Consider the following 14,321-nt stretch of genomic DNA (forward strand, 5'->3'; position numbering starts at 1 on the left):
ATCGCAGGCTGTTGTATGCTTTGCACATGTACATTACACAACAGAAAGTTGAGACCATACAATCTGATTGGTTGAATGGTGTTAAACCCATGTTGTTCTATCTGGAAGCAGCATCAGAATCAGATACAGATTTATTGGCCAAGTATGTTGACACACACAAAAAATGTTTGGTTCCAGCTGTTAGCATCTCTCTAGTATTATCCTGCTGCTGTCAGAACAAAACCTCTTATCTCCATTTTTCTCGTTTTTGAGTTTTTGGCGTAATTTGAAAATGTCTGTTGCCCTTTAAATTGTGTGTCAGTTTCATGATGAATGGACCAAAAGGAATCGGCCAAAATTACCTGGACAAAAAGTCCTGTTCCATTGACTTACAGTACATTAAAAGTAAAGTATGTTTTTTCCTTCTCCTGTAAAGTTACCTTTTTGTAATTTACAGACAATACACAGTATACAATGTACTCAGTATACAAGCAATAAGCAGACAATAAAAGGACAACAATATGCAAACAATGTACATATTATTTACAGACAAAAATGCACAATATAAAAGCAACATAAGATTACATAGGGATAAGCAATATACATAAGAGTGTGTGGTAGTGCAAAAAACAGTAGTATACTTCATGTATGGGAATGAAATTGTAGTGTACAATAGTATGGATGTGAAGTAGGTGTAATAACTATCTGGAGAAAGTAGGAGTAGCTATAGCCTAGCAGATGATATTACTGTTTAGCTGTTTATGAGGGTGATGGCCTGGGGGAAAGAAACTGCTCCTGTGTCTGGTAGTCTTAGTTTGCTGGGTTCTGTAGCACCTACCAAAAAAGGAGGAGTTGATGAAGGTTTTGTCCAGGTGTGGGTAATCTGTAATGTAATGTAATGAGCACCAATTATTTTTTTCAGCTGTTTTTCAGACTGTTCCATCATATCTGTATCAGTCCATTGACCTCTGATTACAACAGTAGTAACAATAGTTGCTTTACTCTAAGCTGCTGAAATAAATTTTTGGTGGAAGAAATTGTCAATATTTGTCGCATACAAAGGTCTAAGACCAAATTGAAAACTTGTGTTGTCAATGCCAACAAAAATAGGACATAACAAATACTAAAGATATTGTGAAATTCATGTAAATGAAAGATTCTACTTTTTACTTAAAATGTTTGCTGAAAGTAATTTATAATGAAAAAAAATCCAATATAAAATGAGCAAAATAGACACATTTTAACCATTGTAACCCTGTGTTAAACAATGTTTCACACTTCTTTATATCTTTCTTTCTTTCTTTACTTTTCAAAACTCTTGGATAAGTCCAGTAGAATACTTGCAAGATTGTGGGCTGTTGTAAATAAAATCATGGCCAAAAAAAAATAAATAAATAAATAAAAAAAAAATAAATTTTTATATATATATATATATATATATATATATATACATACGTGTGTGTGTGTGTGTGTGTGTGTGTGTGTGTGTATATATATGTATATTTATGCCTTTGTGTTCAGGTTGGAGTGGGTGGAGATTATTGAGCCTCGCACACGGGAGCGGATGTACGCCAACCTGCTGACGGGGGAGTGTGTTTGGGACGCACCTGCGGGCGTGAGGATTAAGCGTAGTGGCCAGGACCAGTGGTGGGAGCTGTTTGACTCCAACACATCACGCTTCTATTACTACAATGCCTCCACCCAACGAACTGTGTGGCACCGCCCGCACGGCTGTGACATCATCCCCCTTGCCAAGCTCCAGACTCTCAAGCAGAACACGGATTCGCCACCGCCCGTCACCACAACAATCAGTGCCTCGGCTGACAGCAGCCCGGCCCGCAGCGCTGTCAGCACCACATCATCACAAGAGCAGGAAGACAAAACAGCACCCAGGGAGGAAGGAGAGAGGTGAGAGAGGTGACAGAGAGAAAGGAAGGGAGAAGAAAAAGAGACTGGTAAAACTGATGTGTTAGTGAGTCCTAAATCCAGCACAAATGTTAGGGCCCAATATGAACAAACTGCACATAGAAATGCTTCTGGAATATTTGACACATTTGCACACCTAATATGGTATTAAGTATATAATATGCACATTTTTATGCAAAGTAATATGATACTGATCATAAATTAGGCTTTTATGCCTACTTACTGAGGGATTCACTGTAAATCTGCAACATACAAGAATATTACATGTGTTACAAACTTCAAATGTTAAATTTAAATCACAGCAGCCATGAGTGGTATTAAACCCAGTGTTGGAAAATGAGTATACACCACCATTAGCTTGGCACTAGCATAACATTGTAAATTCCGTAGGGTGTTCATGAAAATTAGCATTATTGTAACATTGATAATCAGATAAACAGATGCTACTTATGAAGGGATAGTTCAAGTTGAATGGACTACAGGAATACAAATTTCCAGTGCTCATCTGGATTACCACGGGTCAATTTGCTGTACACTGTAACCTATTCCATGATGACGTCTGGGCGAACTTCATTCAGAGCAGATAAAAGATTGTTCTGTTATTTCTATTAGATTCAGAGAAGCTACAAATATAGGATTATAATTGGTCTAAGAGTGACAGCAAGTGCTAACCTTTTCCAAAAACAAATGACCACCAGCTGGGTTAAATGTAGTGGCAGAAGCTGTGAACAAACATCCGGACTGACAGGGTGTTCCGGTGCTTGGGTGAGGCACTTGACCTCCCCACAGTTAGGCAGCAAAATGACAAATTCCAATTGTAGGATCAATAAAGAATACCGTAAGACATGAGTAACATTCAGTAAAATAAAAACTGAGAAACCTTAATAGATAAATGTGTTTCAGGCACTGCTCACAAAGTGCATTTTATAGAAAATATGTAAACTCATTTGCAGTATGAGTGCATCTAGATGCAACATCTAGTCTGCACTTAAGTAGTTTCACCTCATTGGAGAAAGTGTTGGGGAAAGAAGTAAGCTGTTGATTGTGTGTGACAGAAGAGAGAGTGAGCGAGAAAGAATGTGTAAATTGATTTGAAGGTCAGATATCCATGAATAATTTATGACCACAAAGAAACAGGGTTCACTTTGTAATTTTTTTTTTTTTTTTAAAGAAAAGGATGTGTGTGTGTGTGAGAGAGAGAGAGTGAGAGAGAGAGAGAGAGAGAGAGAGAGAGAGAGAGATGAGCTACTCAACAGAGTTTTAATCCAATTTCTAAATGAAACACACACATTCTTACACACCCTAACACAGTCTTGGCTGTGTCAGTAGGTCCGGTCTTGGGGAGTTTTCAGGCTGCTAGAGTGGCCACTTTAGCAGAGTGGCCAAGTGCTGAATTGATTTCACAGTACTGTCACTCTGCTTTGCTTTAATGCAAAGAGGCAAATGACTGTCCTATATTTTTAAGGCTTAGCAGGCTTTTTAGATTTATGTAGATAGTGTACCTTGAAATGTTTTCTGGGCGACAGCTTATTATAACACATCCTAGCTATTGCCATATTAAATTAGCATAACCTTCAATAATGGCAACATGAAATTGAATTTTCTGTTTGATAATGGTAACATAAAGGCCTATGGGCCAGTTTCCTAAACCCAGATTAGGCCTAACTCTGGACTAAAATGGATTTTTAATAATGAATCACCATTGGCATTGTGGTTTAGACTAAAACTAAATATAATTCATGTATAGCGAAAAAGATATGTGGCATGCTAAGCAGTATTAATAAAGGTCAGTATCACATTTTCCAAATATATTGTGGTATCTGATTATATAAGATTTAATTATACTGCCATATAAAAGTAAAAAGCAATTCTTTTAACAAGTAAATTAAAATTTTTTGTTTGGTGGTGATGTATTGGTGTGTGGCTTGACCACTAATAGGCGGTACTAGTCCTTTCACAAAGACAAATGATCATGGATGTAGGCAGTTTTGGTTTTCTTTGCTATGAATCATTGGTAAATGAAAAAATAAGCAACATATATAAATAAACACACACTTCCATACATAAATACAGTACTGTGCAAAAGTCAGAGACCACCTTATCATTTATTTTATTCTAGTCAAAATGGACAGTAAGTAAAAGCAGTCAGTAAAAAAGTAGCAAACATATTTAACAGATAATTAGACAAAAGCCTCAACTAAATTTAATAGAACATTTTTGAGTTTTAAGTGTGTCCAATCTTTGCCTTTATTAAAGTTTCTGTTCTTTTTGGGGGGACTTCCTTTTTAAAAAATTCTGCAGAGATATTTTTCCACACTTCAAGTAAAATCTTTACAGTTTTGTAATAAATAATCCCAAACATATGAAATGATGTTGAGGTTTGGCCAGTCCATTGTTCTGAGAACATCTGCAGTTTCTTTGTTTGACAAATAGATCCTGATCTTCTCAGCAGTGTAGTTGTGATTTTAATCCTGCGGTAGAATTAATTTGTTTCAAATCAATGGTTTCCAGACGGTATTACGTGATGTATTTATATTTGATTATACTTATCAGCTTTCATGATACCTTCAATCAAAAATGAGCTACATAATCTACCACTCTGAAATTCTTTTAAAACTAAATAACTGAATGCCAAAAATCTCTGCGTCTTTTCTTGTTCGTCAGATTTAGGTGGGGGACTGGCAGCAAGGACAGAATGCTGATAAAAGTATCAGACAGGGAGCCCAGTTTTCTGTCACAGGGGAATGGTTATTCTGGCTCCTCCCCTCGCTCCCGACGCTCATCTAGCAATGCACCCTCTGACCCAGAAGTCACTCCACATTCTCTACCTGACCGCCGCCAATCACAGTCCCCCTTCTTGAAGAGGGCAGAGCTTGGTGGCACTCAGCGGCGCTGCTCTGGCGACTCACAGCCTCCTTCCCCACGCTACGCTTACGAACCTCCACTCTATGAGGAACCACCCTCAGAGTACCAGTCTCCGCCTATTTATGAAGAACCACCTACTGATATGCATTGTGACCCCAGCTTCTATAGTTCTGACAGGTCGCCAGCACGTAAGCCTGGTTTTTATCACTCGCCTAAACAAAGCCCTTCCCCTTATGGTCAGCTGGTGTTGACCAGACAGAGAGGCTCCACCCCTGAGAAGACACCCAATCAAGGAGACCGTGATTACAGGTGAGGCTTCTTCCAGCATATGTGCTCTTTTACATTGCTTTATGAGCATTAATTTATTTTTTAATATGGTTTTATTCTTTGACTATTCCATATTTTACTAATCGTTATTAATATTAATACTTTTATAATTTTTTTTTTTATTTTTAATTACATTTTTCCTTCCTTGGTCAGTGCCTTTATTTTCATTATTTTTGTTGTTCTCTTGTTTGGGTTTTATTTTAATGTGTGAGAGGTGCTGTAAAAATTTAGTTTATTATTATTATTATTGTTGTTGTTGTTGTTGTTGTTGTTGTTGTTACTATTATTATTATTATTATTATTATTATTATTATTATTACAGCTCAAGTGGCCGTGACTATAGTTCTGCAGGGCGGGACTATAGCTCTGGCGGACGGGACTACAGCTCTGGTGGAAGAGACTACAGCTGTGGTGGGCGAGATTATAACTCCAGTGGGCGGGAGTACAGTGCAGCAGGACGAGAATATGTAAAGCAGCTGGTTTATGTGGAGCAATCAGGCTCTTCTCCTAGGTTTCGGACAACAGAGCGACTTTTAAGCTATGGCACAACTGGAACTGGGGGTGTGTGTGCTGGAATGTCTTTCGGGGGCTCCTTTACACTACAGCACAGTCATGATGGTGGTGGTGGCAATCGAAAACGTAAAAATCGCAAGCCGTCCTTGCCTGGTGGGGAGGGTGAATGCATGGGGGCAGGTGTAGGAGTGATGCTCACTCAAGCACGACTGGCCTGGGAGGCCCAGCAACTCATACAGCAGCGTGGAGGTGTGGCCTCAGGGGGCGGGAGCTAAGGACGGTTACGAGAGCGATGGAGCAACACCCCTGCCACTGCCAGGGCCAGTGGTGCGGGCATTCAGTGAGGATGAAGCCTTGGCACAGCAGGATGGGCACTGGAAACGTGCCACGCTGGACAGACTCGCATTTCCTCAGACACTCTTAGAGAAGAGCCTGTCTGTACAAACCAATCTAGCATCACCCGAACCTTACCTGCATCCCTCACAGGTAATACACATACAAGCATTGCACATAAGCAATCTTAAGCATACTTGTGATATTGGCCATTTGGTTCCCACAAAAAAAAGGCAACAGAGTGTACGTGTACACACTCACACATTTCAAGAACATTAAAAAGTTTATGGTGATTTATTTGGAGTGGTCCTTTGTAGATGTTTAATAAACTCTTAACAGATTATCAGTAACACATCAGTGAAGTAGCAGTAGTGCAGCATCTGAATACACTGAAGTAAATATCTTGACGATAAACTGTTGATATTTTGCTTACGTTAAGTAGATGTATTGTTAACATGTTACTTCCGTTATGCAAAACCTAAATTAACCCAACCATACCCAAAACCTAACCCTAACCCTGGCCCTAATCCTGACCCTAACCTTAACCTCAACCCAAAACCTAATCCTAACATGTTTTTGACATGTTACTGAGAGTCTGATGAGTGTTTGTTTCATCAAAAAGGACCACTCAAAATAAATTGTCACCAAGTTTATCTTTCCAAGCATCATGTAATTTGATTACCAGTTGTGACACATAGACTGAATATACACTCATAGGCCATTTTACACCTACCATATAGGATTTGGGAATCAACAACACATTACACTGTATTATGGGATCATTCCACTGTATTGTCAGGGCTAGTTCCCTGTGCTGCAAATACTCACACATTCAATGAAAGTTAAAAAAAATGGCTGTTTTATATAATTTAGTACTACATATTATACCAATACTATATTTCACTCAGTTACTACTGCCATATTTCACTCAGTTATTGGCATATTTCACTGTAGTTACCCTTTTAGTGAACACTGCCAGCCTAGCTATTTAGCAAACTAATGACACTATTACTTTATTGCACTATAATAAACCCCATAAAAATCAGTAGCAAAGTGGTTATGGCTTGAAGTTTATACCAAAAGGGCAGTTCATTTGAAGGCTTTAAGATAAATGATGCTAATTGTCTGTTACCTCTGCTAACATTACTAGCCTGCATAGCTGGAAAACAAGAGGTTTGTGAAGAGTTTGCTGATACCAAATGTGACAAATTCTCAAAATTCTGTTTAAAATTGTATTTTATTAAATTTAGATGAGTAGAGTGTAAAATAAGCTTGAGCTAATATTTATCAACACTCTCACTGTCTCACTGTCTTCTATGTGTCATTTAATTTAAAGGTCCACGCAGTTAAATGGAATTTTCTTTTTGCTGTAATCTGATTTTGCTGTAATCTTTGATCTAGTAGCAGGGTTGGGCAAAATACTTTGAAAAAGTAGTGATGGCTGGATATTGAATGCACTGCCCTAACTTTGGAATACATATTGGTAAAGTACATGGGAAAAACTCATGTAATTTTTATTTCTCAGTGTTACTGATTGGCAGTTTTCATGTAATTCTTACAATATGTTTCATGAAAAATTAGTTATTCAAATTCTCAACCTTATTTTGGCTCTTATCACTTACTTTAGTCCACTGCTGCTCCCATAATCTCGCTACCCTTTCATGACTTAAGACTAATAATAATATCTGCAAATTTGACAAAAGAATGAATATCATTAAGTGAAATTAGGCTGTATAATTTCCGTTAATGGTATGTATGTAACTTGCCACAGAACACATTTACAAGCCCAGTACAATCCTGAAGCTAAGCTTATCAATCAAGAATATGTCCGTTACTCAGTTCAGTCATCCCTCAACAGCGTTTACAAAAACAGATTAATAACTGGCTCATCATAGTAATTTATCAGTTTACTCAGGTTTTAGTGTTCATAAAGAAGCAATTTTTAAAGTTCTTATTTAGGGTCTTATTTAAGTCTTTACATGCTGTGTGCTGATTTTAAAATAGTTACTTAACGAGCAGTGATTCTTGAGTTTCTTTGAAAGACAGTGTATATATTTTTTTTAATTTAGTGAGTAAGTATTCTAAAAGTATTCTCTTACTGCAACTGCATTCTGAATACTGCCTTTACAAAATGTAACTTGGACTAAAAACAGATATGCCAATATATAGTAGGTCTATGGGCTCCAGATCAGGCAAAACCAAAAAAAAAAAAAAAACAGGTAGGAAAGAAAGATCCTGCTATGGCTCCTCTCTAGGTACACGGTAGGTGTACTTATTGTACGTTTTCGTGTTACGTGTTAGAAACAACAATAGATTTTTGCCTTATCTTGCCTTATAAGACCTGCTGTCTGAGAAATATTGTAGCTTTGTCATGTAATGCTGCTGGGATAAAAATCAGCTGCACCACCGTGTCACAAAAGCCTGATGGGATAACTATTGTCCCTTATTTAGCTAGAAAAACTAGTTCAGCTCAGTATACTTCAGCAATCTTTTTGGTTTCTAGTCATGCACTGTGTGGCGTTGTTTTCCCTGGTCTACTCGGCTTGATTCAGTCAGCTTTGAATCTTAAGCCCTATTCAGTCCAGTTTAATATTTGAAAATCCTCTAGCCTGTGAAGAATTGCAAGTGAAGTACTACTTAAATGTTGGCAGTTGGGTTACTTGGAATGACTCTTCCTGTGAAAGAGCTATTCCACTTATGGTACTAGCCAGGCTAGTGATATTATATTGGCACTATGCTAGCCCACTTTTCTATCTCTGACTGTGGTCCCTCATTAAATTTATCATTGCTTGTGGTCTGCTAGAATGAAAGGCTGGCAGAAAAGATGAGGACACAAAAAAAACACTCTGTGGAGCAGCCTCTAAGTTGAGAGAGGTGTGGATAATCACATAAAACTCATTAAAAGGCAATGGGTCTACTGCCAAACATTCATTAGTGTCCTTTCATTTTCAAACCACCACCCCCCCCCTCTCTCTCTCTCTCTCCCTTGCGAAAAACACACACCTATTTGCTCTTACATAAAGTCAGTGTTAGATCACTGCAGTACCAAACACTCCAACTTGCCATAGTGAACAGCTGAGTCGATGGAAACGCTTAAGAAGTTCATTGGAGGTTTCTGCATACTTTAACCAACTTTTGGATTGTATGTTTCCATTTGTTTCTGGGAAACAATACTTCTAATGCTAAACCACTGCACACACACTCAAAACTGAGAGACACACCCTGCTGTTAGAGTATAAATATTTCAGCATCTGCAGATGATTTTAAGAGTCTTTACTGAGCTGGCTTATGTAAGGATTAATGTCTGCTTCTCTCTGTAATACATATACGCACCATTGGCTACAGATGGATGGATGGATGGATGGATGGATGGATGCATGGATGGAAGGATGGATAGATAGCATACAGTACTGTGCAAAAGTCAGAGACCACACTTCATTTATTTAATTTCAATTTCCAGTCAAAATGCCCATCAAATGCAAGTTATTGTTTAATTCAGCATCAGGAAAAAAGCAAAGAAAAATACTCAACAAAAAATGACAGCCTAAAAACACACACACACACACACCACACACACACCACCTAAACCGCTTATCCTTTTGGGTCGCTGGGGGGGGGGTGCTGGAGTCTGTCCCAGCTGTGATTGGGTGGAAGGCAGGATACACCCTGGACAGGTCACCAGGCCTTCCCAGGGCAGACAGACAGACATATACATCCACACACACAATCACACACACATTCACAACAGCCTAAACAACTAAACATAATATTAAACCACAGCTTCTATTCTTTTCAGGAGACTTGCTTTCAGTCTTTTTGAAGAAGTCTGCAGCCTTAGACCTTTTTGCATTTTTCTGCTTTTCATAATGCACGTAATCCCAAACACATTCACCTTTACACAGTACTGTATATTAACATTTCCAACACAGTATATGCATGGTTCCCCAACAGAACAGACAATGTGACCACAGGAAGGCACAGAGACAAAGAGAGACAACGGGAGAGAGTTAGAGAGATGAGAGGGTTGTATCCCTGTTTGTGCGAATGTGCTTATTAAGCAGATAAATCCACAGAGGAGCTTTGAAGATGGAGTAGAAATGTTGCTGGAGCACAGCTGGAGGAATGATAAGAATCAAATTCATTTGTATTCACTTTTACAGATCACATATAAGAAATTTGTCTCAGAGAACTTGGTACATATAATGAACTGTTGGGGTGGTATAGCTGAGATTCAGTGGTGCGTGGAGTATTGGAACACATATGATGGGAGAATATAAACTGATGCACACATATTTTCATGGTCATATCAACACCTTGTCACTCCAGTATTTTTGTATTTAGGACAATAGAAAGGCTTCAAAATTACTTGGAAAAAGTCTATTTAAAATTAATGCACATGCAATTTAAGAATTAAACAGAATTAAGAACTATACATGTACAGTAGTTACAAATTACAGTAAATAAAAGTGCAGTACATTTAGGCCTAAGTGTGCCTAATGCAGGGGTGTAATGCAACGAATGCTAAGTACTCATGTACAAAACATTATTCTGTACATGGATTAAAATATGGAGTAAAAGCTTGGAAGCGTTTCCATAGGGTTGTGGGAGTGTGATTTTGAGCATTCCGTATGTATTTTTGATATGTACCGATTGGCAGGTTGACAAATAGCTTTTTCGATGAGGATAGAGAGTGAGAGAGAGAGAGAGAGTGAGAGAGAGTGAGAGAGAGTGAGAGAGAGAGAGAGAGAGAGAGAGTGAGAGAGAGTGAGAGAGAGAGAGAGAGAGAGACAGAGAGTTACAATGTTACAGTTTCAGTACAATTACAGAGACTGCATGACTCATTTATTAAGAGCATTAATCAGGGAAGCATTAGGGTCTGAGGAATTTATGGTCTGCTTACAGTCCAGTCACCAGAAGCTGTTTTCTGCTAGCTAGTCTGAAAAATGATTGCACAAAGACTCGCACACAGATCAGACTGTTACACGGAATGACAAAATGGAGACATTTCCCAGAGTTCTATATGTAAAAAGGAATGTTAAAAAATTAGATAGCCTACACTGATATTGCTATACCCAAGACTGAGGGCAAAAAGAGCTGAGACGCAATGCAGCATTTTAGAAATTGCCCTGCGTTGTGCTGTTGTATTGAAATACATTGTAGCATATAGTGCATTGTTCTATCTGTTATCTGCTGCCTTGCTTAAACTCCTGTTATTGTGACATAAGGACTTAATGTGATAAAACATGTTCATAAGGCACATTAATTATCTGCCTCATCACATTTTATCATGGTTGTCAATATTCTGGAACTCAAATCACAAAAGTGTGATTGTATCACATATTCAGGCCACTTTGAATTTGAAGCTTCTACTAGCTTGTTTTCCTCCTTCTCTCAGTACTCTGAGATTAAGACATTTAACTCCCTGCATTTCTATGAAGTCATTTGCATGGACCTGCTAATGCTGATTATGACTGCATTCTCTCTTTCTCAGTCGGAAGATCTCGGAGCATGCTCACAGTTTGAGGCAAGTCGGAATGCCCGCAACATGATGCCCAGCGCCAGCTGTGGTGTGTTTCCAGAATTCTCTCTGCGAAAGCCCTCATCTGAGACCGACATTGAGAACTGGGCATCCAAGCACTTCAACAAACACACACAGGTACGTGCACCTTCCATCACATCCACATATGAGCATTTAGATCAATCAAATGTATTATTGATCTTTATTAAATTCCATTTTTATAAAATTAACAGGTATTCAGTCAATATTTTAAATGCAAACAAATTATGGGACCCAAAACTTTGTCATTACAAGGTAACATGTCCCTTTTTTGGGGGAGTAGCTTATGGTGCCCTTGAAAATTAGTTCATGCAATTTTCCACTTACCCCACCGACCAACAACCAAGACATGAAGTTAATGATAAAAACCTTTGCCTGACATCGTTGAGGTTGTGACTTTAAAAATATTGTGTGGATCACTGCTCTGTCGTGTCTCACACATCTATCCATCTGTCAGGGTCTCTTCAGAAGGAAGGTGTCAATTGCTAACATGCTGTCCTGGAGCAGCGAGCCCATCAAGAAGCCCATGATTGTAACCTCCGACCGTACAGTTAAGCGTGAGGCTGTGGAGCTCTTCAAACTCATACAGACATACATGGGTGACCGACGGGGAAAAGGTGAGCCTTTAGCCGTGGCACTGGAGGTGGCTGTCCGGGGCTGGAGTAACCAGGGCCTACGAGATGAGCTCTACATCCAGCTATGCCGGCAGACCACAGAGAACTTTCGCTATGACAGTCTGCAGAGGGGCTGGGAGCTGATGGCCATCTGCCTGGCCTTCTTTCCTCCAACACCCCGGTTCCATAACTACCTAGAAGGATACATCTACAGACACATGGACCCTCTCAATGACACCAAAGGTAGAACCCACACACAAATATCTACTAGAGCCTGACTGATGTAAAAACTTTGTCACGAATACTGATACCGATTTTTAGGGATTAAAATTATGGTAACGTATCAGTTGATATAATTTATGGTCAAAAATGAAACAACTAACTACCAAATATGATTGTCACCTCTGTGTTGTCACATTTCATAAACTCAGACAAACAGCAAAAATTAAATAATTCTTAAATAATAGTAATATTGCTGCACTGAGCGTCCCAATATTCTTAGAGGCTTTGATTATTTCTTTTAATTAGCTCTGTTTTTCTTATTTTACACAAGTTCTGTTTGCATAAAGTTTTTTGGGTAACATTTCACTGAAGGGTAGTATTTACAATGCCACAAGACACTTACATAAACCATTCATGACAACTAAACTAAACATACATTTTAAAGACTTACTCCATCAAGCATCAGTGGACAAAGGCTGCTTTTGTCAGTTTTTTTATAATGTAACCTCTGCAAGTCTGTGACAAGTTATGCTTGTTAGAGTAAGCCTTTATAAATGTTTATATAGCTTTATGGCAAGTGTCCTGAAAGGCTTATGTATATGTTGTGCAGCCTTAGGAATGCTGCCCTTCAGTAAAGTGTTACCATTTTTGTTGTTGTAAAGATGGGCATAAAATCATAAAACCATGAAAATCCACACAAATGAAGCCCAAGCAGTAAATGCATTATACATAGTATAACACAAGCTACTTGGAAGTATGAGAAGCATTTTTGAAGATAAATCCATGTAATCCTTATAAATTTTATCAGCTAAATAAAATATTGGTCATGCTCGAATACCTACTAAACCTTGTATATCAGAATTGCAGAATATACAAAATGATTCTTCCTTTTTACATACTGTTACATTGACATAGGTTGGTATTTGTTTGTATGTGTGAAGGAGTGGCCATCAGCAGCTATGCGAAGTACTGCTATCGCAAATTACAGAAAGCTGCGCTGACTGGAGCTAAAAAGGTTGGTGCTTTCAGTAGCTCTGACTTTGTCTTGTCCACTTTTTTTATTTACATATATCTTTTGTTTCTGTATTTTTGCTTATGTTTGTAGCATAGAGAATTTGAAGTGTTCATGCGTTTTTTTTTTTGTTTTTTTTGTTCACTACTTTTGCCCTAGTTCATATGCAGTAGTTGTTTTGGCTCAGACTGCCTAAAAGAGTTTTGGCATTGTCTATTCTGATTGGCCTCAGGGCAGTAGGAGGTCCTGGTTTTGTCTTGGTAATTAACATGATTTAATTAACATTCAATTGAAGACTAGAATTTGCCTATTGCCCTGGAGATGTCGCCATGACAACAGGCAGCTCATTTAACTTGTTCTCTTTAAATAACTACAGTCAAGCCTGCTAGTGTCTGTGATGACATCATATGTGAGCTTACACATGTAATATTCAAATACAGATGTAGTCCTCCAATGAGATGTACTCTGCAGGGCTGAACTGGAGTTATGCCATAAGTGAAATGCAACTCTGCCTCCTTTTCATCCTCTCCATAAGACAAAGATTTTACACCCACCACCCCCAGCCTCCCCTTCTTTCACACGTTCTCCCAGTTTCTCAGTGACAGAGGGGGGGTTCAGCCTTTAAGTACCATGGCCAGATCTCCAGCCTAAGCTTTTCAAGAGTTCCCTTCCCCTTCTGCCTAAAATTCAGTTTAAGCATAGTTTGCACTCACAAATTAGCATTTAAATGTTCATTTGTGTTCATATGGGCAATTCCCATTGTAGGTTGTTTGTTCTATGTATATAACCTGTAGTGTTTTTGTTCAGTGTTTTTGTGCTTTTGAGTGTGTACAAAGATAGAGGGTGTATAGGATGTGTATGTACATTGTATGCAGAAGTTAGGGTAGTAAAGTGACGTGTTTTATTTTTCTAAGTGAAAATAAGTATACATCCTCTACAAAGAACACAGTTCTGCATATTTTAATACACAATT

The 14,321-nt window shown here is 38.5% G+C and overlaps 1 protein-coding gene across 1 annotated transcript in view; it reads left to right on the forward strand.

Moving 5' to 3' along the window:
* The window catches only part of arhgap39 (Rho GTPase activating protein 39), a 51,609-nt gene that overhangs the window by 27,504 nt on the left and 9,784 nt on the right, over positions 1-14,321 (forward strand). The window contains 7 exon segments of the mRNA XM_036582257.1: positions 1,501-1,887; positions 4,570-5,079; positions 5,420-5,882; positions 5,884-6,096; positions 11,435-11,599; positions 11,958-12,357; positions 13,278-13,351. Of these exon segments, the coding sequence (XP_036438150.1) occupies positions 1,501-1,887; positions 4,570-5,079; positions 5,420-5,882; positions 5,884-6,096; positions 11,435-11,599; positions 11,958-12,357; positions 13,278-13,351 (2,212 nt within the window).

This window comes from Colossoma macropomum, unplaced genomic scaffold (assembly GCF_904425465.1).
Source record: "Colossoma macropomum unplaced genomic scaffold, Colossoma_macropomum, whole genome shotgun sequence".
In the NCBI taxonomy this organism is placed as follows: domain Eukaryota; kingdom Metazoa; phylum Chordata; class Actinopteri; order Characiformes; family Serrasalmidae; genus Colossoma; species Colossoma macropomum.